This window comes from Eubalaena glacialis, chromosome 2 (assembly GCF_028564815.1).
Source record: "Eubalaena glacialis isolate mEubGla1 chromosome 2, mEubGla1.1.hap2.+ XY, whole genome shotgun sequence".
In the NCBI taxonomy this organism is placed as follows: domain Eukaryota; kingdom Metazoa; phylum Chordata; class Mammalia; order Artiodactyla; family Balaenidae; genus Eubalaena; species Eubalaena glacialis.
In genome coordinates, this window is record NC_083717.1 from 131,295,302 (window position 1) to 131,318,211 (window position 22,910).

At 40.4% G+C, this 22,910-nt stretch overlaps 1 protein-coding gene and 1 pseudogene across 1 annotated transcript; one reads left to right on the forward strand and one right to left on the reverse strand.

Annotated features, from left to right (window-relative positions):
* Positions 1 to 7,923: 7,923 nt before the first annotated feature.
* CFL2 (cofilin 2) lies at positions 7,924 to 10,905 on the reverse strand. Its single transcript, XM_061182437.1, has 4 exons — positions 10,673 to 10,905; positions 9,296 to 9,603; positions 9,101 to 9,177; positions 7,924 to 9,016 (listed from the first exon to the last, which is right to left on the reverse strand). The coding sequence occupies exons 1-4, from the start codon at positions 10,673 to 10,675 to the stop codon at positions 8,904 to 8,906; spliced, it is 501 nt and encodes a 166-aa protein (XP_061038420.1). The 5' UTR covers positions 10,676 to 10,905; the 3' UTR covers positions 7,924 to 8,903.
* Positions 10,906 to 15,410: 4,505 nt separating this feature from the next.
* Positions 15,411 to 18,897, forward strand: LOC133084691 (nuclear receptor coactivator 4-like; annotated as a pseudogene).
* Positions 18,898 to 22,910: the final 4,013 nt, after the last annotated feature.

Below are 22,910 nucleotides of genomic sequence, written 5' to 3' on the forward strand. Positions count from 1 at the left end.
ACCTCCATTTCATTTCTTTTTATGGCTGAGTAATATTCCATTGTATATATGTGCCACATCTTCTTTATCCATTCATCCGATGATGGACACCTAGGTTGCTTCCATGTCTTGGCCATTGTAAACAGAGCTGCAATGAATATTTTGGTACATGACTCTTTCTGAATTATGGTTTTCTCAGGGTATATGCCCAGTAGTGGGATTGCTGGGTCGTATGGTAGTTCTATTTTTAGTTTTTTAAGGAACCTCCATACTGTTCTCCATAGTGGCTGTATCAATTTACATTCCCACCAACAGTGCAAGAGTGTTCCCTTTTCTCCACACCCTCTCCAGCATTTATTGTTTCTAGATTTTTTGATGATGGCCATTCTGACCGGTGTGAGATGATACCTCATTGTAGTTTTGATTTGCATTTCTCTAATGATTAACAATGTTGAGCATTCTTTCATGTGTCTGTTGGCAATCTGTATATCTTCTTTGGAGAAATGTCTATTTAGGTCTTCTGCCCATTTTTGGATTGGGTTAAAACACAAACTCTTAAATATAGATTGAGTATTTCTGGCTTAGTGCAAAATATATACATTACGTTTTATCTTAAATCTTTTGGCAGGGTACATAGTAGATTAAAGGATGGTTTTACTTACACTGTGCACTAGGAACTGGCATCTATTAAACTTTATCATACACATACCAGCAGAAAAGTAGAGTCCTAACGGTACTGGAAACTTTTGTAAAATAATTCCTTTGGGGAAGAGTAAAAATTATGCCAAGGGTGCCTATTATCACATCCCAATGGAACAAAAGTAGGTGGCATGAGAAATACAGGGACATTTTGTGGCTTCAAATATTTACAGTGGATGGCCCCAAGTCATACAGTAAGCATTCAGGTAGGTGCAATGCATAATTTTCAAGATCTAAATCCACTCCTCTGTATCTAGAGCCACAGCAAATTTCTTTCTGGGGTGAAAAATACTAAGGAATGTGCACAAATAATATTTAAGGATAAAATCTCCCCTCTTACCAGCATATACTAATAACTTAAAACTAGTTTTAAATACAGGAATCTCCCAATTAGTCGTAATGATTTATTTATTATTATTATTATTTTAAAAATTTATTTTATTTATTTTTGGCTGCGTTGGGTCTTTGTTGCTGACCGTGGGCTTTCTCTGGTTGCGGCAAGTGGGTGCTGCTCTTCCTTGTGGTGCGCAGGCTTCTCACTGCGGTGGCTTCTCTTGTTGCGGAGCACGGGCTCTATGCACGTGGGCTTCAGTAGTTGCAGCATGTGGGCTCAGTAGTTGTGGTTCACAGGCTCTAGAGTGCAGGCTCAATAATTGTGGTGCACGGGCTTAGTTGCTCTGCGGCATGTGGGATCTTCCCGGACCAGGGCTCGAACCCGTGTCCCTTGCATTGCCAGGCGGATTCTTAACCACTGCGTCATCAGGGAAGCCCAGTCGTAATAATTTAACACAAGAAATTAACTCATGATTAACTTTCTTATTTGCTCTTTTCTGTATTTTGCAAAGGTTCTACACTGAACATGTTATTTTTGAAATACAATTATTTTAAAAAGTTACCCAGAAAAATATCAAACATATTAGCTTTGCCCAATTTTTAGGGTTTTCCTATGAGAATGTCATTAGATTTTCTTTGTTTCGCCTAAGGCTCAGTTGCAAAAATTCTATTCATTTCTTTTACATATTGCCAAGAGAAAATCTGAGTGAAATAAAATATCTAGCTCAGAGAAGGAAACTTTTTGTTACAGTGGCAATGACACGTCAACTAATCCCAAAACTTTTTTCTATAGCCAGGGCACAAGATATCTAATTCAGTCACCTGGTATTTCTTAAGAACTGCTATACTGTGATAGCCATAAAGCATTTTTTTTAGCAGGTAGATAAAACAAAACTAAAATAAGGAGTGAAGTAGTGCTAAATCAACTTCGTAACAAATATAATTCTAATGCAGCAATTATTCAAAGTGTACATATTACTCAATATGTAATAGCATTAAAAATGGTAAATCAACAATTTTATTTTTTTTTTATTTTAAAACTCAGCTAAGCCTTAAAAACAAAATAAAACAAACAAACAAAAACCCGGATACATTCTAAAACCTAAATATAGTTCAAATTAGGAAAATGGCTAACACCAGTTTTGCTAGCTTCTCATCCCCTTTCTCCCTCATGTAAAAGACTTTTTGAAGTGGAAACTATAAAATTTCTACATTCCTTCATAACACAGTTATCAATAAGCAGTAATGAGTAAAGGGACTATCACTCTTTTTCTCTCTATCCTTGACCCACAGCTATTTTACACACAAAAGATTTAATTAATTTAATCTTCACATACGATTATTTTCTACTTATTTCATAAAGTCTGCATCTCTTTCGTATCTTATTTCTTGTGTGCTATAGCAGAGTTTTATGATCTCTAGAACAAAATACTCTGCTGCCATTTTTTTTTTTAAATTTTATTTATTTATTTATTTACTTCTGGCTGTGTTGGGTCTTCGTTTCTGTGCGAGGGCTTTCTCCAGTTGCGGCGAGCGGGGGCCACTCTTCATCGCGGTGCGCGGGCCTCTCACTGTCGCGGCCTCTCGCATTGCGGAGCACAGGCTCCAGACGCGCAGGCTCAGTAGTTGTGGCTCACGGGCTTAGTTGCTCCGCGCCATGTGGGATCTTCCCAGACCAGGGTTCGAACCAGTGTCCCCTGCATGGGCAGGCAGACTCTCAACCACTGCGCCACCAGGGAAGCCCTCTGCTGCCATTTTTACATTTTATAAAACTGTGCCTAATTATGCCAATTTGGGAACTGCCTTTCTTTTTATCTGGTGATTTAGTTTGCAGCTAATTAAAAAAAGCCCCATCAGCTCACAGGAACACACAGAAAGCTTTGGGCCACATGCCCAGGAATTTTGTGATTCACTCAGTAACTATCATCTTCCCAAAGGAAATATTTGAAATTCCACTATTAAACAAGAAAAAAAAAATGCTACTAGAAAATATACCGTTAACATAAGTGCTTTTTCATTTCTGTGAGAAAATTATACATTTGAAAAAATCTGTTCCAAATTTTTGTTATGCCAAATAAAATACCAAAATGTTGTACATGCATAATCAAATTAGCTGACAGAAAAAAGAAAAATATTTATATACCTAGATGAAAAATAATCAAAGCTACTTCCAAGTGAACACGTCTAGGGTACATGTAAGAAAAATCTAATAAACTAAAAAAAAAGTCAACTGGCGTTTTATATTTTCAACGATTTATCAAATGTTTGTTCTCAGATACTACTGTTTCAATACTCTAAAAAAGTTGGATCAAGAATAAACCTTCTTGGGGCTTCCCTGGTGGCGCAGTGGTTGAGAATCTGCTTGCCAATGCAGGGGACACGGGTTCGAGCCCTGGTCTGGGAAGATCCCACATGCCACGGAGCAACTAGGCCCGTGAGCCACAACTACTGAGCCTGCGCGTCTGGAGCCTGTGCTCCGCAACAAGAGAGGCCGAGACAGTGAGAGGCCCGCATACCGCGATGAAGAGTGGCCCCCCTCGCCACAACTAGAGAAAGCCCTCGCACAGAAACGAAGACCCAACACAGCTAAAAATAAATAAATAAATAAAATTTAAAATATAAATAAATAAATAAACCTTCTTTCTCTTAATAATGGGAACAAATTCTTTTGTGTGCCTTTAATGACACAAGTACAATCAAAAGCAAACATGACTTCTTTAAATATTAATGATGTTTTAGACACCTCACTGGGATACAGTAATATCTCTTTTACCTATAGCTCAGTTATTTTACAAACCTTACCGAGAAAAAAAAATAAAACCAAAACCCAGACAATACACCAAGTTCTTTGAACAGCCATAAGGAATGTTAGAAGGCTCAGTCAGGCATTTTGCTCTCAAGCCCTCACTCTGAGTCTATTCAATTCCCTCTATACAATTCTAACAAACGTAGCTTTCCAAGTCACATGAGATAAAAAGTAACAATAAGAGAAGCTGCCATAGGCAAAGCATACTGATAACAGCAAAATGCAGTATCTGAGAATTTACAAGCATGAAAATCAAAAGGAAAGCAAAACAAACAAAAAAGGCATAAAAAGCCAAAATTGACCTTTCTGAGGTTAATTACTTAAGAGCAATCATATACTTCAGGAGACTCTCAAGTTAGTATGCTAGCACACTGTATAATTGAAATGATGACCTTGAGTCTTCAATACAATTCCTTCTATTTAATTATCACATGTTGATATCAGCCTGCTTTTTGATAGGGGAACTGGTTTGCTTGGGACTGTACCAGCTTAAGCCTAGCATAATTATTATATAATTATCTCCAGGTATAATTATTACTAGCTCTCCTTTTCACTCTCAAAAAGAATAGTTTGGACTGTAAATTTTAGAGTCATCCTACTGAATGCTTACTATGTGCCAAGAACTATTCCAAGGGCTTTCATTTATCCTCACCGTCCTGTGAGATGGGGTATAATTATTATCCCCTTTTTTAGATGAACTAAGGCTCTGAGAGGTTAAGTGATTTTCCTAATCACTAAGATCATTCAATTAGGAAGTATTAAAGGCCTATATTTGAACAACCCAGACAGTCTGATACCAAAGTCCTAGTGTTCAACCACCATAAGACACTGTACTATTTCTCTTTAGAAAGATGGGTAGAGGAACAGCGAAAGGGAGATATCCAAGCTTTTGGAAAAGGATTGAGAGGTATCAGCTTTCTAGAAAATGCGTGTATACAAACTGTCCCATAAACGGATTTCACAGTCCCATAAACTTACAATACTGAAACATCTAAGAAAAACTTGGAAGTGTAAAAATATTTCAGATTTTTATGAGCATGGGCTTTCTTAGAAAACAAAAATTCCAAGACTATTTTTCAAGTATTCTTGAGATGCTACTTTAAACACATACTAAATAATTAGTTACGTCCTGCTCAAAAAGTCATATTATTCCATCTTTTAAAAAAGAAAATTAGTAACTCACTGTACGTTACTATATGAAGGCAGAATGAAAAGTATACTGGACTGCAATCTGTTTTGCTACTCAACAGCTGGGATGTCCCTTAACTTCTCCAAACTTCAGTTTCTTCATGTGCAGCAGAGAAATATGGTTTAGCTTGTTAAGAGGACCTAAGGAGATCAAACGGATTTCAAGTGCCTTGAGAACTATAAAGGATTACCTAAATTTAAAGTATTAACTAACTAATATACAGTCATAGATTTTCAACAACCTGGATCATAAATTTATGCCACATATTCCGAAACGATAATATTTCTTTATTTCCTCTTCTATTTTTTACTTCAAAATTTGGGGAAAAAAACCATAGTCTTTGACTGGTCACATGTGAAAAAGAAAATTACACTAAAAAGATTAAGAGCAGCCATGAACAACAACTCAGGGGCTACACTTTATACTTCATTCTGTAAAACAGACCCTGTTTATCAGGTAATTAGTCCTTAAACAACCTGTGAGATTAAGTAAAATAGTTACAATAATAAAATAAAGAGGTTCAAAGACTTACAATAAATCTTATTGTTAACGTGGTTCTTAACTATATTTGCTTAGAGTGAAGTTTAAATAATTACATTTATATAGTATTTTCCTGTCTTCCAGAAAGCATTTCCATATCTGATCCTCAGCAACCAGGTATGGTAGATAGATATCATCATTCTCATATAAAGAAGAAACTGAGGTTCAGAGAGATTAATTTGCACAATTGCTTTCTGACAGGAAATTGAAGTGGAAGGATGACTCCTGATCTACATGGAAAGAAAGCAATTATTTGGATGCTCTAGAGCAAAAGCAAAGCCTCAGACCTATTTATTGGCTGAGATGAGACACAGAACATTTATAAATTCATGCTGTCTCAAAAGCAATATTCATTGGAGCCTGCCTGCACATCTCTAGTAGCTTTAATGTTCATAGAAAAATGAATATTCATGTCTGTTTGGGATCTCAAACTATTATTAAATTTGCAAGCAAAAACAGGACCAGTGAAGAACTGAACCAGATTATTTTTTCAGAGTGGCAAACCTGATGAAAAGTGTCCCAACCCCTCTATGATTTACCATTGCTGAGATTATTCCTTACCAAGGAAACACTTAAAAAAATTTTCTCCCAGAGCTCATTTGCTAGATTCCATAAATTAGCTGTTACAAAGAATCTGTATCAGAGAAATTCAAACCTAATAAGAGGCTTTTCTTCCAACCTACTAAAAAGGCACATTAAATACACAACATTGGCCACATTATTTTAGATAATGATGGAAAACAACAGCTGATAGCCAGTTTGGGACAAATGCCAACTGTTTCCATTTATCTGAAAGTGTCAAAACTAATTGCTACAACACTCAGTTTTCAAAGAATATTGATATCTCTAAATGAGAAAGTATGTCAACCAAAAATCCTAAAAAACAGACTAAAGATAATGGTGCCTCCCTGATCTGCAATATTAGTTAAAAAAAAATTTTAGCATCCCGAAGTAAACACATCTCAACAGCTTTACATATTTTCATATACTTTATTTTTTAAACACTTATAATTTTGCAAGCTAGCAGTAAAATATTGTCCTCAATATTTTACTAATTAGCACCGTATACCTTTTAAAGCTAACTGGAACATTGTTTTATTTAAATGATTGTGAAATAAAATGATCATTTCAAATACCTAATTAGTCTCAACACATGAACCATTAATTATCATTATTTTTGGCTTTATGCACAAAGATGTGTTTAAAAGATGAACTTAATATTAGTATCAGTTCTGTCAATCTAACAAATCAAAGTACCACAGTTTAAAGCAATATTTAACCTCTGAAATTGTTATATAATTAAAGAGGCATATAAGAAAGTTGAGGAATCACTATAAAAACAAAAGATACTGCACAACTTTAAATTTAGAGTCCCTTATTTTTTAGAAGAATGAGGAAAATAATGAAAAATTTCATGGTACAAGTATCGGTTACATATATGGTTTAGTGTATATATGTCAGTATTCTCACGCTTTGCTTATGAGTTTGGCCTTACCAAAAAGCCATCAAAATGTCCAGGATAATTCACAGGGACAGCTGGAAGCCTGAAATAAAATTGCTCAGTGCAAAAGATCCCAAGCCATTCATATAACCAGGACATTTAACTCCTATTTTTGTTTCCATCTGAAAACCCTGCTGAAAATATGAAAAAAAATTTAACTAAACTCAAATTACTTCCACATATTAAAACAAAGGGGATTTTTCATTTCCTGTTTTCTAATAAGAGCATTCTTCAGAGCTATGGGTTTAAGTTCTAAGCTACAATCCACTACTTACTAGCATGCCTGTTTTGCATACCAGTAGAATCAAGTCCAGTTTTGCCATTTGTGGATAACTATGACAAGATACAAAAGCATGTGTTTGCCATAAATAGCTCTGGCTAACAGCAAACTGCTCACACTGAACAGATCAAATTCTCTATAAGGAGAGCTGCCTGGACTACAGCCAAATCCCACTACTAATGTTTAAGACTGCTGTATCAACTTTTTTTCAAATTTGTGAAGTATATTAAGAAATAGTAGCTGAAAGTTCCTAAACATGAGAAGTATTATTAAACTTTTCAAGGACATTTTACAAATTATTTTCATTATGACCAAATGTGCAATAAGAGCTTCCTGCTTCTTCTACTACTAGTCAACTAATTAGAAATGTAAACGTGAATTAAAAAATAACTACCCTAATTTATCCAGAGAACAAATCAGATATTGAAGAGTATTTATGTCAAAGTGCAAAAAAATAATTCCTGATCATTATTAACACATAAGGAAATAAATAAAGCTTATAAAAGTACACCTCTATAACATTAATATTTTGTATTAGTTGGCTTTAGGACAGAATACTTTTTAAACCAAATAAACACAACAAACTGGAAAATATCATGCAAGAATGTTGTACAAAAAAATTCTTAAATGACCAGTGCAGAGATTAATAATAGCTGTTTACCCTAGGAGTTGCTTCACATGGTATTCTGCAAAATGTCCAAGGAAAACAAGGCAACGTTCTGTAATATGCCACAATTTTTATTGCAACGTGGCCATTTTTGTGAGGGTGCGGTTTGATCTCAAAAACAATGTTCCATTTAAGGCTCTTTTATACAGAAATTGCCATCATGACTGATATTCAAAGTATCTTTAGTGTCGCAAGACTAACATGGTAAACATAAAACTCCTACACTTATTCAGTAGTGTACACTCAATGGAAAACAAAAAGGCATTAATAACAGCTATTTCTTTTAAGAAGATACACAGGTAACAGGAATGAACACTGAGGTACTAGGATAAGTTGATGACACAGTTAACTTAATTGGCATTCCTTTTGGGGTGGGGGATTAAACTCATTACCAAAAAAGTGCTTTCAATGCATAGTATTATATTTGCGCTGCCATGTCACAAAAAATAGGCTTGCCAAGGCAGGTGAGGTGTATGAATGCTCAAGCCTCACAGAACTGCAATCAAGTGCAACTATAAATAATACTGAATAAAGTTTACCATCTCACCAGTGGATAATACTTTCAAGGCATTCAATTAGCTTAACCCTTTGTAGTGTTCTAAGCTATTCACATTGACATTCACATTCATTGTAGTGCTTGCTGCAAGGGAGGCATATAACCAGTTGTTTTGGCTAAAATATGATGGGAAGGCATTCCTTGGGTTCTACATAAAGGTAACAGTATCAAACAGTCTAATGGCAATCACTGACAGGTTGCTTACATGAATGATATTTCCTTCATTCATTGTGTTGGAAGGACCCAGTGGGAAGAGGAAGAAAAAAAAAAAAACCAAAACCTAATACTATTCCAATTGACTGAGCTGGAGAAATGGAAGCTCCTTAAGATCCAGATGGCACTTGACTGTCATTTTATAAGGGTTTTCCTTCAAGTGAAACTACTACGTTGCCTCCCAATTTCTCTCCAAGTGTTGAACGGTCCTTTATATCATCCAAGCCATTTACTTGCCACTCATGTTTAATACCTAAAAAGAAAAAAACATTATCCCGTTACTTTATTATAAGTAAGAGAGGGCAATTCTTCTGCACAAAATATTCAGTGTTTGTACCTGTAAATTTCTTTTTAATGGCATCTTTAGAGCTAGCATAAATCATCTTGCTTTTTAAAGGTGCACTTTCAGGAGCCCTACAGGGGGAAAAAAAATAGTTGAATCCTATTTAAAAGAAAAAAGAAACGCAAAACTGACTATGTTAATAATAATCCTTGCATTTTAAAAGTACTTTTTTCTTTTGTTTTTACACACCAGAATATAAATACTAGGTCTTCTTTCTTAGACTCTTTTGTTTCGTATGTGGCATCGTACAAAGCATATCGGCAATCATTCAGAGGTAGCAACTTCACAAAAGATGTGTAGGGGTCCTCTACAGTATCACCAATGTCACCCACCAAGATCTGCTTTGCTTCCTCTACAATTATTTGTCTTTTGTCATCGCTTAAACAGAAGAGAACTGCTTTCTTTCTTTTTTTGATCTCCTCTTGTGTAGAAGATTTTCTTACTTTCATATCATTAAAAACTTTGATGACTTCATCATTCACTGTAACTCCAGAAGCCTGAAAATAAAGAAAGAACAGTAATTTAGAACAAGTATTTCGGTTTTAGCCAAAATTACTGTTTGCCTAGAGAGGATTCACTTTAGTCTGGATATCAAAAGTTGCATCATACCATGCAAGTAGTCCAATCAGATTTGCAACTTTTTAAGTATCAGTATATGATGCACCTAAGGATTCTAACTCATCCTGCCCCATTCATCCTTTTTTAAAAAGGGGCTTGGAGGGTGAAGTAATTGGCAGGTAGAGGGAAAGGGACAAATACAGGCTGCCCATCCCTGAAATGTTTCCTATTTCACTGGGTGATGTCAGAGCTTCAGGAGCAGCAGCAAAAATACCTTCTGTATTGTGTCAACCCGGCAGGCCTTAAAAAAACACTTTCGGATTTCAGTTAATGCTTCTACTATTTTTTTCTTTAAAGTCATCCTAGCCAGGGCCCTTTCCTCATAAGGAAAGAGAATCAAGTGTGAACTCCAAACCGCCCACGGCTACAACATAATTGCCTCACAGCTCAAATGCAGACGCTTCAAAACTAACGGATCGCGTGTAAAAGCTTTTTACCGCGAGAAAGCGTGTTCAAGAGTTTTCCCACCTCCTTAATCTCCCCCTAAGGGTTTTACGACAGGCCCTCAAGACCCCCACCGAAAGCGTCCAGCAAGGGCTTTACAGCACGTACCAATCTGAGAGCGCGCGTGGGAATAAAATTAGCAAGGGGGGGGGCAAAGGCGGCGAGCGGGGTGGGGGTAAAGCTCGGCGGACCCTCCCGCGCCCCCGGCTGCCGCCCGCCCCACTTAGGCCCCGACCCTCGCCCCGCGCCCCCAGCCCCGCGCCCGGGCCCTCCCCGCCCCCAGGAATCCGAAGAGCGGCCGGGCCGGGCCTGACGGCGGGAGGGCAGGCGGGCCGGTGGAGAGAGAGCAGCGGGGCCGCAGCGCAGGAGCGCCCACCTTGGAGGCCAAAATCAGGTTAAAATGGCGGCCTCAGGCCCAGGGCCCCGCGGTGCCGCGCGGGGGGCTGTGCTCGCCGCGCCCCGGCCCCCCGACCCCCGGCCCCTGGGTCGGCGCGCCCGCCTTACCATAGCGCCCGCGGCTGAAGCTGCGGCGGCGGCTCGGGCTCCGGCGGTGTGGCGCTGCGAAGGGAAGGAGGGGCGGCCGGGAGGCGGCGAGTGCGGGGCACGCCGGGAGTGCGGCCCAAAAGGCGGCGGCCGCTCGGGGGGCTGCGGCGAGGGCGGGGCGGTCACGTGGGCACGCCCCGGGCAGGCGCTCCAGCTCGCCGGCCCACCCGCGTCCTCGGCCTGACCCAGCGCGCGCGCGCGCGCAGCCGCCCCCGCGGGCTGTGCGGCCGTGGTCCGACCCCCGGGCCCCAACTCGGAGGCCTCCAGCGCCGGGGCGCCACCCGTCCCGTCCGCCGGCTCCCACTGCAGGCGTTTCCACACTGCCTCCCGAGGGCCAGGGCGCAGCTCCAGGGGTTGGGCGCGTGTGAGGCGAATGGCGCTCCAAGGTGTCTCTTTTATTCGCTTGTGGTTTCCACTGAAAGGGGCTGGATTCCTCCGTTGTGGGTCTTTTTGGAAAACCCCCATCAGAGCTGGCGCGAATTATTTAGATCTCCTTCCATCAATTCAATGAGAATAAACACTGGGGGGGGGGGCGGAGGGGGTTACCCTAGTTGACTGAATTACTCAGCAAAAACAAAATGATAAACAGAGGTGGGAAATCGCTTTCTAAAAGTCTGTGGTTGGAATAATAATAATAGGGGGAAATGTGGGGTAGTAACATCCCCTGGTAATATCCTTTTATAGATTAGACGTGGTAGGAAATGGATTGTACTCTCTGCTAGGAGTCTTCCTCAGGAGGCCCCAGCTACGACAGCTGCCATCAAATAAGTGGACCCAAGAGTAGAGTCCTCCCTCTTTGGCAACCACAACCTCTTCTAGCAAAACCCATATAACTGAGCCAAGGCTCTTCTCTAACTAAACCTTTTTGATACTTGTTACGAGTATCCATCGCATTTATCATAGAAAAAATTGGCACCGTATACTTTGAGGAAATTTTTCATGAAGATTCAATGCTTTGAGTGTATAATGAAAATGTTTTAAATGAAACACTTTATGTGGTTACATTTAATAAAAGGAAGATTTAATAAAGGATTTCATTCATCAGTGTTTGGGCTAATTTATGCTACCTTTTTTCCTGAACATTTATCATTTCTACCTTTCTTCATTTGTAAAATTGGTAATATGAATTTAAAACTCTGATTAATAGTTGAACTGATTTTGTGAAGAAGACTTGCACTAAAAAAGTAGAATTGTTGAGTGACTAAAACTGTTGGAAACAAAATAGTAAGTGAGTGCAGATAAACCTTAAGGTGAACGAAGCCAGAAGTGCAGTGTAACGGCAAGAACTTCGGGCTGGGAGTTGGGAAACGAGTATTAATCTTGGCACTGCCCCATCCCTGTAAATTCGAAGGGCTTTCAATCCCTGCAGACCTTCATCTGTATTATAAGCTGTGATTATCTTTAAAGTCCTTTCCAGCTTTAAAATTCAGTTTCCTAGTATGCCAGTGTTTCTCAGGAAATGGTGTGCATATGTTCTCAGGATTAAGTAAATTTAGGGATGGAAAATCATAATGAGAAGGGTTATGCCCTAGTTTGTGTGATAAATTCTTATACCCAAAAGTTAATATATTATAAATGGAGCATGTTAGGTATTGCACAGGAAACACCTATTTTTTATGTCCATAGCTTGTGCTTATTTTCTTAATGGGAAGATTGACTTGGTTTATTTTTATTTTATTTTATTTTTATAAATTTATTTATTTTGTTTATTTATTTTTGGCTGCGTTGGGTCTTCGTTGCTGTGTGTGGGCTTTCTCTAGTTGCAGCGAGCGGGGGCTACTCTTCGTTGCGGTGCGTGGGCTTCTCATTGTGGTGGCTTCTCTTGCTGTGGAGCACAGGATCGAGGCACACGGGCTTCAGTAGCTGTGGCACGCGGGCTCAGCAGTTGTGGCACAGGGGCTTAGTTGCTCCGCGGCATGTGGGATCATCCTGGACGAGGGCTCGAACCTGTGTCCCCTGCATTGGCAGGTGGATTCTTTACCACTGCACCACCAGGGAAGTCCCTTGACTTAGTTTAGAGACAAAAATTGAGAAAAAATTTCCCAATATCTAAGCGTGAGTCTTAAGCAAGTAGGTAATAATACTTTACATTAGGTGGTACATTACAGTTTATGAAACCTTTCCCTTTCTTGATGTCTCTTGAGGCTCCGAGAGAATCATGGAGAATGAATCTCCAGGGCTCCAGACATTTGCTCTGTGTGGGTATCAGCAGTTTTCCTTCTTGAACTCTTCCTCTCAGGGTCCCCCTCCCTTCTCAGCCTTGAATTTTGCATCAGAGAGATTCTACAGGGGCTACAGCCCCAGCAGAGACCAGGTCTGGGGACATGGGGAGCTATATTAGGTGTTAGGACCTTGCCTACCAAAGCTGGGGATTCTGAAGATGTTAATTCCCCCCTCCCCTCAGCTGTGATATCAACCCCTCTCCAAGCCTCCCTGTCCCTCTCCCCTTCCCCAGAGTTCACACTTCCCATGTACTAGGATTCTTTTCCTGAAGATGTTTTCTTGTCTTTGCACATATTTCATTGCCTTGTAATCACTTGTTTACGTGTTCTGCCACCCCAGTAGATTGGAAGCTCCTTCCAGGATCTGAGTCCTACTCATCTTTGGATTTCTGGAATCTGGTACATAGTAGGTGCTCAATAGATGATAAAGTAACAACTTTAAGGTGCTTTAGTGCTATAAAGAGAACAAAAAGGAAGCTCCCGAAGACTGCGAGGCCTTTCTACGTGCCCTTGTGAGGCCAGATCTTAGACTGTCAGAGCCAGTAACAACTCTTCACACCTGTTGTTTATAACCAGAACTTACCGCCACTTGGTAAAGCGACAGTATTACCAAGCATTGATGCATGAATTTTGGCCTTTGTGTGGTGGAGGGGTCTGAGTGTCAGACATCATGTGTATCAGTTTCCTGTGGCTGCTGTAACAAATTACCACACATTTAGTGGCTTAAAACAACACAAACTTATTGTCTTACAGTTCTGGAGGTCAGATGTGAGAAATGACTCATGGGGCTAAAAGCAGCACTTCATTGCTTTTGGAAGCTGTAGGAGGAAAATCTGTTTCCTTGCCTTTTCCAACTTCTAGAGGCTGCCCACATTCCCTGGTTTGTGGCCCCCTGAGAGCACCTCTGCTTCAGTCATCACATCTTTGATTCTCTCTCTCCTGCCTTCCTCTTTCACTGCTAAGGACCACTGAGATTACCACTGGGTAATTTAGGATAATCTCCCATCTCAAAAATCATTTACTTAACCACATCCACAAAGTCCCTTTTGCTGGACTTCCCTGGTGGCGCAGTGGTTAAGAATCCGCCTGCCAATGCTGGGGACACGGGATGGAGCCCTGGTCCGGGAAAATCCCACATGCCATGGAGCAACTAAGCCCATGTGCCACGACGACTGAGCCTGTGCTCTAGAGCCTGTGAGCCACAACTACTGAGCCCGCATGCTGCAACTACTGAAGCCCGTGTGCCTAGAGCCCGTGCTCTGCAACAAGAGAAGCCACTGCAATGAGAAGCCTGCGCACCGCAACGAAGAGTAGCTCCCGCTCACCGCAACCAGAGAAAACCCGTGCGCAGCAATGAAGACCCAACGCAGCCAAAAATGAATAAATACATAAATAAATTTATTTTTTAAAAAAAGTCCCTTTTGCTATGTCGGGTAACATATTCACAGGACAGGGACATCTTTGGGGGGCCATTATTCTGCCTACCATACCACATCTGTTCTCTTTAGCAGTTTCAAGCCCAAGGAAATGATTAATGGGTGGGACAGAAGGACCCTAAACAATCCCGTACTAGAAGGCACACGTCTAAACTCTAATTTTCCATTTGCTGGACCACACATGGTTGACAGCAACAAAAAACCATTAGGAACTAAGTGAGAGTAACCTCAAAGAGGACGGATCAGCTCTGACACAGCAGTGGTGCAATCTCGGGCCGTTTCCATTTAGTTAACTGCTCCACAGCTGTTTCCTCATGTGTAAAATGGAGCTTATGTTACCTCCTCCCTCTCAGGGTTGTGGTGAGGATCGAGTGAGATAATGTACGTAAAGCTCCTTCCAGCACAGGAAAAGGTACCCTGGGGCCATTACCATCAGTGCAGAGTAAAGGGGAGAGCATGATTTTACCAACTCACAGGCAACAGTCATGAAGCAATCCCAAGTCTCACTGGTATTGTTTTGTAAGACTCAGCTAAAGTTTTTGCTCAAGATTTCTTAGAAAATTGGAAAAGTGAATACCCGTAATGCATATTCTCCCACAAAACAGACTAGATGGAGTTTCTGTGGCATGTAAAATTTCAGAATCATTTTTCAAGTCTTCAGTAAGACAGTGAATCTGGAAGATTATGTAGATAAATTCTGTTCAAGCCCCACTCCCTGTCAAGACACATCATACTCAGCTCCCACAGCCACTTACTGACAAAGACAAGTGTAAACGTAAAGATGCTCATCACTTCCAAATGTACTTTTCTACCCACATACCTGCTTCATTCGACATCTCTTTCCTAGCCCACGCCTGAGCTAAAAGACAGGTCAGGAGGAAAGTCATGCATTTTTCTAAATCCAAGTTTGAACTTAGAACTAGAAAATAAACATTGTGGGAGATGTGTGTTGGAGTCTGATCTCTATGACTCACTCCCTGATCCACAAAACTCACTTTGCGTCTTCCATGTCTCATCCTTAGTTCTTTCTAATTTAGGAAGATGACCTCACAACAAAGGAACTTAGCAGTCTATGTCAAGGGAAGAGGGGATGAAGTAGAGGGTAGCAGTAGTGAAATGTAGTAAGTAGTGAAATGTAATTCAAAATGGTCTCAAACTCTACATTTATAAATGCTAGTTTCAATTTATTTACTCACAAACACATTTATCAAATCCACCTATCAGTTGTTTCTGATATTAATTGAATTCGTGATAAGTAGCAACTGGTTACCTAAATTATACAAACCGTACAAAAACAGCATCTGAGAAAAGAAACTTGCTAGTAATTTATTTAAGGTGGAGAGCCTTTGTTTAGCTTACTTTACTACAAAAGCTGTGGATTTTTATATCCCAGAGAATCATACAGACATGAAAAATGTAACATACTAAAACTGTATGTTAACAGACATGAATAAGAGTAGGCAAGAGATCGAAAACCAAATCAAGAATGAGAAGAGTTTATTCATTTCATTCATTCATTCATTCCTTTATATCATTCACTGAGCATCTCTGCTAGGGTAAAGAATGCAAGGATAAGAATAACACAGTCCCTGCCTTGAAGAAAGTCAGTTCTGTGAGAATACATCAAGGAAGCCAGTATCTAAGGGACAATCCCACGCATGCTCCAGTGGGGTATGTACAGGATGCCTTGGGAGCGGAAGGAAGGCCAGCTCAGTTTGGAGCGAGTTGGGTCTTTTTTTTTTTTTTTTGGCTGCGTTGGGTTTTCGTTGCTGTGCCCGGGCTTTCTCTAGTTGCGGTGAGCGGGAGCTACTCTTAGTGAGTGTGCGGGCTTCTCATTGCTGTGGCTTCTCTTATTGCAGAGCATGGGCTCTAGGCGTGCAGGCTTCAGTAGTTGTGGCACGTGGGCTCAGTAGGTGTGGCATGCAGGCTCTAGAGCGCGGGCTCAGTAGTTGTGGCGCACGGGCTTAGTTGCTCCGCAGCATGTGGGATCTTCCTGGACCAGGGCCCGAACCCGTGTCCCCTGCATTGGCAAGCGGATTCTTAACCACTGCACCACCAGGGAAGTCCCACGAGTTGGGTCTTAAGGGATAAGTGGAAGTTAACTAGGCACATAGGGACAGGACATTCAAAGCAGAGGGAACCAAATGTACAAAGCCTCAGCAGTACCAGTATAAAGCACAAGAAACCCCAAGTTGCTAGCTACAACTGGAGCCTATGAGCTTGGTAGAGAATGAAGATGGGAGTGGTAGGAGGTACCAGTTCTTGTGAGCTTTGTATACAACCGTACAGTCAGAATTGCATTCTGCAGGGCATAAGGGAGACAATAAAGGCTTTTCAAAGGTGTTTTTTTTTTTGCGCGCGCTCCAGCCCGCCCGTCGGACGCTGCCAGGCTCGCGGGCGGGGCGCAGCCTGAGGGTTGGGGAAACTTTGTCACCCTGGTCCCGGAGAAAGCAGCGTCCTGCTTGCCGGGCAGCTCGCAGGGCGGGGACCTGGCCTGCAAGGAGGAGCAGGGAGCAGAAGGCGTACCTCGCGGGACCAGAGTGGCTGCTCCAGTAATAAAGAACCCCTTTTGAGGTGTTGTGATGCACGGAGGGACTTGGTGGAGTTCTTCGGGCTGAACAGCAAATTAAAGATAACTTGCGAGAGGTCAAAGCCCAGATTCGCAGCTGCATAAGTCATCACCGGGAATGCCTTCGAAGCCATGAGGTGTGGCTGTATGAACAGATAGATCTCATCTATCAGCTTAAAGAGGAGATGCTTCAGCAGCAGGTCCAACAGCTCTACTGGTTACATGGGCCAGTTCAATTGTCTTATTCATCAGCTGGAGTGCACCCAAAACAAAGATCTAGCCAATCAAGTCTCCGTGTGCCCAGAGAGACTGGGCAGTTTGACCCTCAAACCTGAAGATTCGACTGTCCTACTCTTTGAAGCCGATAATAACTGCCCTGCACCCAGGCAATCACCACGTTTGGGTCTCTCAATATCATTCAAATTCCTGAATACCTGATGGCTCATGCTAGTTCATCAAATATTGGGCCCTTCCTGGAGAAAAGAGGCTATATCGCATTGGAGAGCAGAAGTCAGCATCCAGCACCACAGCGGTCCCTCTCAGCAAATGGCTCCTTGGAAGCAAACCTGCCAGCGGTTGCCAGGCTCCTTACATACCCAGTACCAATCTGCAGGACTGGCTCACCCAAAAGCAGACCTTGGAGAATAGTCAGACTTCTGCTAGAGCCTGCAAGTTCTTCAATAATGTCTGGGGCAACCTAAAGGGCTTGGAAAACTGGCTCCACAAGAGTCAGCAACAAGAAGTTTCTGTTGCTGGTAAACAAGTTACCAAAAGTGTAACAGCTATTCTACTACCAGTTCTTACTCCAGTGAAATTGAAAAGGTTGGAGATCTAGTGCTTCTTGATCAAGATGAGGTGGAGCTTTCTGATTGGCTGGTGACTCCCCAGGAATCCCATAAGCTTGAGAAGCCTGGGAATGGCAGCTGTGAAACCAGTGAGAAGTTTAAGCTCTTGTTCCAGGTGTTCCAGGAGTCCTATAGTGTGAATGATTGGCTCATCAAGCCTGATTCCTGTACCAGTTGTCAGGGTAAACAGCCCAGAGGTGTGGAGATTGAGAACCTGGGCAATCTGAAGTGCCTGAATGACCACTTGGAGGCCAAGAAACCCTTGTCCACTCCCAGCATGATTACTGAGGATTGGCTTGTCCAGAATCATCAAGACCCATGTAAAGTAGAGGAGGTCTGCAAAGCCAATGAGCCCTGTATAAGCTTTGCAGAGTGCGTGTGTGATGAAAATTTTGAGAAGGAAGCTCTGTGTAAATGGCTTCTGGAGAAAGAAGGAAAGGATAAAAAAGGTATGCCTGTGGAACCAAAACCTGAACCTGAGAAACATAAAGATTCCCTGAATATGTGGCTTTGTCTATCCAGAAGAGAGGAAACAACAAGCTAAGGCACCAAAGGCAATGGCTTCTTCTAGAATTGCTGATTCCTTCCAAGTCATAAGGAACAGTCCCTTGTCAGAGTGGCTCATTACCCCCTCATGCAAAGAAGGATGTCCCAAGGAAGTGCCTCTTACAGAGGACAGAGCTGTCATACCAAAGCTTACAAGCCACTTGGCCACTTCCTGGTGTCCCTTTAACACGGCTGACTGGGTCTTGCCGGGAAAGAAGACGGGAAATCTTAGCCAGTTATCCTCAGGAGAAGACAAATGGCTACTTCGAAAGAAGGCCGAGGAAGTATTACTTAATTTGCTCCTACAGGAGGAACACAACTTTCCCCCAGACCGTTACGGCCTCCCAGCAGTTTGTGATCTCTTTGCCTGTATGCAGCTTAAAGTTGATAAAGAAAAATGGTTGTATTGAACTCCTCTACAGATGTGAAGGAATGGAGTACTAGAGTCAAGCAAATTTTCTGCAGATTATCACAAATCCATGAGCTGAGTGACTGCGGCTTGCCAAATCATTGCGTTTCTGGGTCTGATGTAGTTCCTTTTCTGCCTAATTTTGAACTAGTGAAGGGAAATAATAAGTCATCAAATTAGGAGTTACTGTGTAAAAGAAAAAGGCTGTTTGTTGATGATGAGGTGATTCAGTTTCTTCTTACAGAAGTATTAATTCACCCCTACACTAGAAACACAGCATCATAGTGGATAGGTCTTTTTCATAAGCCTCCACGGCTCCTTAGTTTGGGTTGTTGTTAGAAGTACATTAAAGCACTGTAGTTTTAAAAATGAAATAGTTCTATAATCAAGGTGTGTTGATGTATTCTAAAACTAGTAAACTTACCTAACCTTTTGATTGCCCTTCTTTGGATGCTTCCCTTGTTGTGGGTTTTCTTCCATTAACGGTGAATTCTTCTGTTTAATTAATATAATTTAATATATTTTAATATAATGTAATATATTTCACACAAATAATTAACCTTGCCAATATAGTGGTTTTTTCTTACCAAAACATGTATTAACAATCTTGGCAATTTTTGACATTAATTACAAAACATTTTAGCTTACATGCCAGATTCTACATTATTTTTCTTTTTTTGAAACAAACTCAGCTATTGCAAGTTTCATCTTAATTCCCTTCTCTAAACGTTATTATTAAAGTATCTAGACAGCTCTTTCAGAAGGGCTCCATATAGCTTGAAGACTATATTCAGGGTAATCCTAGCCTCTTTCAAAATATTCTGAAGAACTACAGAAAGAAGAGCCCCGGTGCTGACTAATCAAAAAGCAAAAGGCAAGACATGTTGGAAATGTAGTACTTGAATTATTCACTATCCTAAGTGTTACTGGTGCATCCTGTGTAAATGGAAGCTGAACTGGAAACCTGGTGCTTTTAACTAGGCATAAATTAAATGTCCTCTCACTGCAAGCATAGCATACCTATACCTTATAATGCAGTGACATTTTAGTGAATAGGCTGTTTTGAACACTGTGCCTTGGGGTGTTTATTGAAGCTTTATGAAAACTATTGATGTTTCCTTAGTATCCTTAAAATTATGTCCATGCTTTAAAAAGTTTCTCTGTAGGAGAGAAATGGTATTTATACCATGTTTTAAAATTCTGTAAGATGAGACATCTTAGTTGCTTTCCAGGCTTTTAAACTATTAAGCCGCTCAACTTGCCTATATGTTATTGGAAATACTTTAAAAGTTTGTGATGTGGTCATCTAGAAGGCCCTTTTGGGGAAACTTCACAGTCCCAGTGTCATTGCCATACAACTTCCTTAGAATTCTTGAACCACAGCTGAAATGAGCCTATTATTTTTTAGTTCCCCCAGATACCATTTAGAACTTTAAAACTAAAGGTGGTGGGTAAAAACTTAAGGAGCCTTTCCATTATCTTAGGTTGCAGGAAACTTTGTAGTATTTGAGGTTTAACACATTGTGTATCACTAAATTAACATTAATCACTATGCTAATGAGTATGTAAAACACTGTTTTGCGTTGATGCATTTTGTACCTCCCTCCATTAAAAGCATAACAGCCAAAAAAAAAAAAGGTGTTTTTTTAATAACAGCTATGTTGAGATATTGTTCACATACCATAAAATTCATCATTTTAAAGTGCACCATTCAATGTTTCTGAGTATATTCACAGTTCTGCAACCATCACCACAATCTAATTTTAGAACATTTTAATCACCCCCCAAAAGAAAACCCCATATCCATTAGCAGTCCCTCTACATTCCCTCCTCCCCTCAGTCCCTGGCAACCACTAATCTAGATTTTTGTAGATTTTCCTGTTGTGAACATTTCAGACGAATGGAATCATATGTAGTCTTTTGTGACTGACTTCTTTCACTTAGCATAATGTTTTCAAGGTTCATCCATGTTGTAGTATATGTCAGTAATTCATTCTTTTTTATGGTCAAATAATATTCTGTTGCATGGATATACCACATTTGCTTTATCCATTCATCAGTTGATGGGTATTTCAGTTGTTTGCACTTTTTGGCTATTGTGAATATTGCTACCATGAACATTTGTGTACAAATTTTTGTGTGAACATATATTTTCATTTCTTTGGGATATACACCTAGGAGTGGAATTACTGGGTCATATGGTAACTTCATTTTTAACCATCTGTCAAACGTTTCCAAAGTGGCCACACCATTTTACAATCTCACTCACAATGTACAAGGGTTCCAATTTCTCTATATCCTTACCAACACTTGCTATTGTTTGTTTTTTTTATTTTAGCCATCCCTGTGAGTGTGAAGTGATATCTTATTGTGGTTTTGATGTGGATTACCCTAACGGTTAATGTTGAGCATCTTTTCATGTGCTTATTGGCCATTTGTTCACCTTCTTTGGAGAAATGTCTATTAATATCCTTAGTCCATTTTTTTTATTGTTATTTGTCTTTTTATTGAGTTGTAAGAGATTTTTAAAATATGTTCTGGATATGTCCCTTATTAGACATATGGTTTGCAGAAACATTCTCCCATTCTGTGGATTGTGGGCTGTCTTTTCACTTTCCTAATGGTGTCCTTTTTTTTAATTGAAGTATAGTTGATATAGAATATTATATTTCTTAATGGTGTCCTTTGAAGCTGAAAACTGAAATTTTGATAAAGTCAAGTTTATCTAGTTTTTCTTCTGCTGCTTGTACTTTTGGTGTTATAAGAAACCATTGCCTAATCTAGGTTTATAAAGTTTACTCCCATGCTTTTTCTTTTTAGTTTTTTCTAAGAATTTTATAGTTCCAGCTTCACAGATAGGTCTATGATCTATTTTGAGTTAATTTTTTAGTATGTCAATGTAGGGGTCCGACTTCATTCTTTTGCATGTGGATATCCAGTTGTCTCAGAACCATTTGCTGAAAAGATTATTCTTTCCCTTAAATTTGTTTTTTAAATGCTGTTATAGGTATGCTGGCAATGACATTCTAAAATGCTATTAACTCTTAGATTTATGATTGCTTGCTGACGAATTAAATTGACAACAAGAAAGGAATTTCTCTTGTATTTCACAACTAGATGACTTGTGTGTCTGAAAATTAATTTCTCAATAAGCACGTCAGGAATGTAGTTTTGTTTTCTAAGTATTGAGTTTCTACTGTGTGCCAGAAAATGTGCTTGGCGCTGAGTATAAAATGAACAAAACAGACACAGTCCCTGCCTTCATGGATCCTGTAGTCTAGTGAGAAATTAACAGGGGTCCTGATATAGTTTAGGGAAATTGAGGAAGGTTTCTCTGGTTGAAGAGTCCCCCCAAAAAACAACAGCATGAAAAGAAGACTGAGCAAGGAAGGAGCTTGACCTTTGGGGGAAAATAAAAGGCCACTGGAGCTACAATGTTCCAGACAAGGAGAGAAATACAAGATGAGGCTGAATAAGTGGTCAGGGCCGGTGAATGGAGGACCTGTAAATCATTTCCCAAACCGTCCGTGAAGGCTCCCCGGTGTCCCAGCAAACTCTCAGGGACGCCGCGTTTGCTTTGAATTTTAAGGGAAACATAGCGCCATCTGTCGGACACAAAGGGAACTACTCAATCGTGCTGGTTTACACTTTAATTTCAGATGCCTCTACGTTCCATCCGAGGGGTACTCGGCAGCTGGTGTGATAAAAAGCAAGTCCCTCGGGAAAATCAGTGTGGAGCTGGAAATGAGGGTGATTGTGTCCAACCCGATTCCAAGGTTTGAGAACTTAAGCAGTGCCCAGCAGGTGCAAAGCTGCTAAGACATAAATATTTTTTGGACCTAATTACTTAATAAACAGAACTGGTAGGTATTTCTTCTGGCCCACGAATGCCCTGAAAAAACTATTATGATATTAAGGCCACCGTGAACGGAGAAAAGTTGGGAGCCTCTACTGTTAAGGATTTTTGGGCTTTATTCCAAGTGTTACAGGCAGTTATTAAAAGGTTTGAAACAGGGAGAGTGACATGGAGGCTTTAAGTTTTTCTAGTAAAGTGATATTTTAAAAATCTAGACATTTTACCTAAAGTGATTTTGCTTTCAATTACTTGTTCAATTTAAAAGATGTCTTAGGTTTAAACTCTAATTAAGGACTCCAATGTTTTCCTCCCTAAC

Bases quoted from the DNA above. Each gene is read 5' to 3' on its own strand.
- CFL2 (XM_061182437.1), bottom strand. The intron at 9,178-9,295 runs GTGTGTAAAAAC...TTCCCCCTGTAG, and splicing joins GACCTAGTATTTATATTCTG to GGCTCCTGAAAGTGCACCTT. The intron at 9,017-9,100 runs GTACAAACACTG...TTTTCTTTTTAG, and splicing joins CATTAAAAAGAAATTTACAG to GTATTAAACATGAGTGGCAA.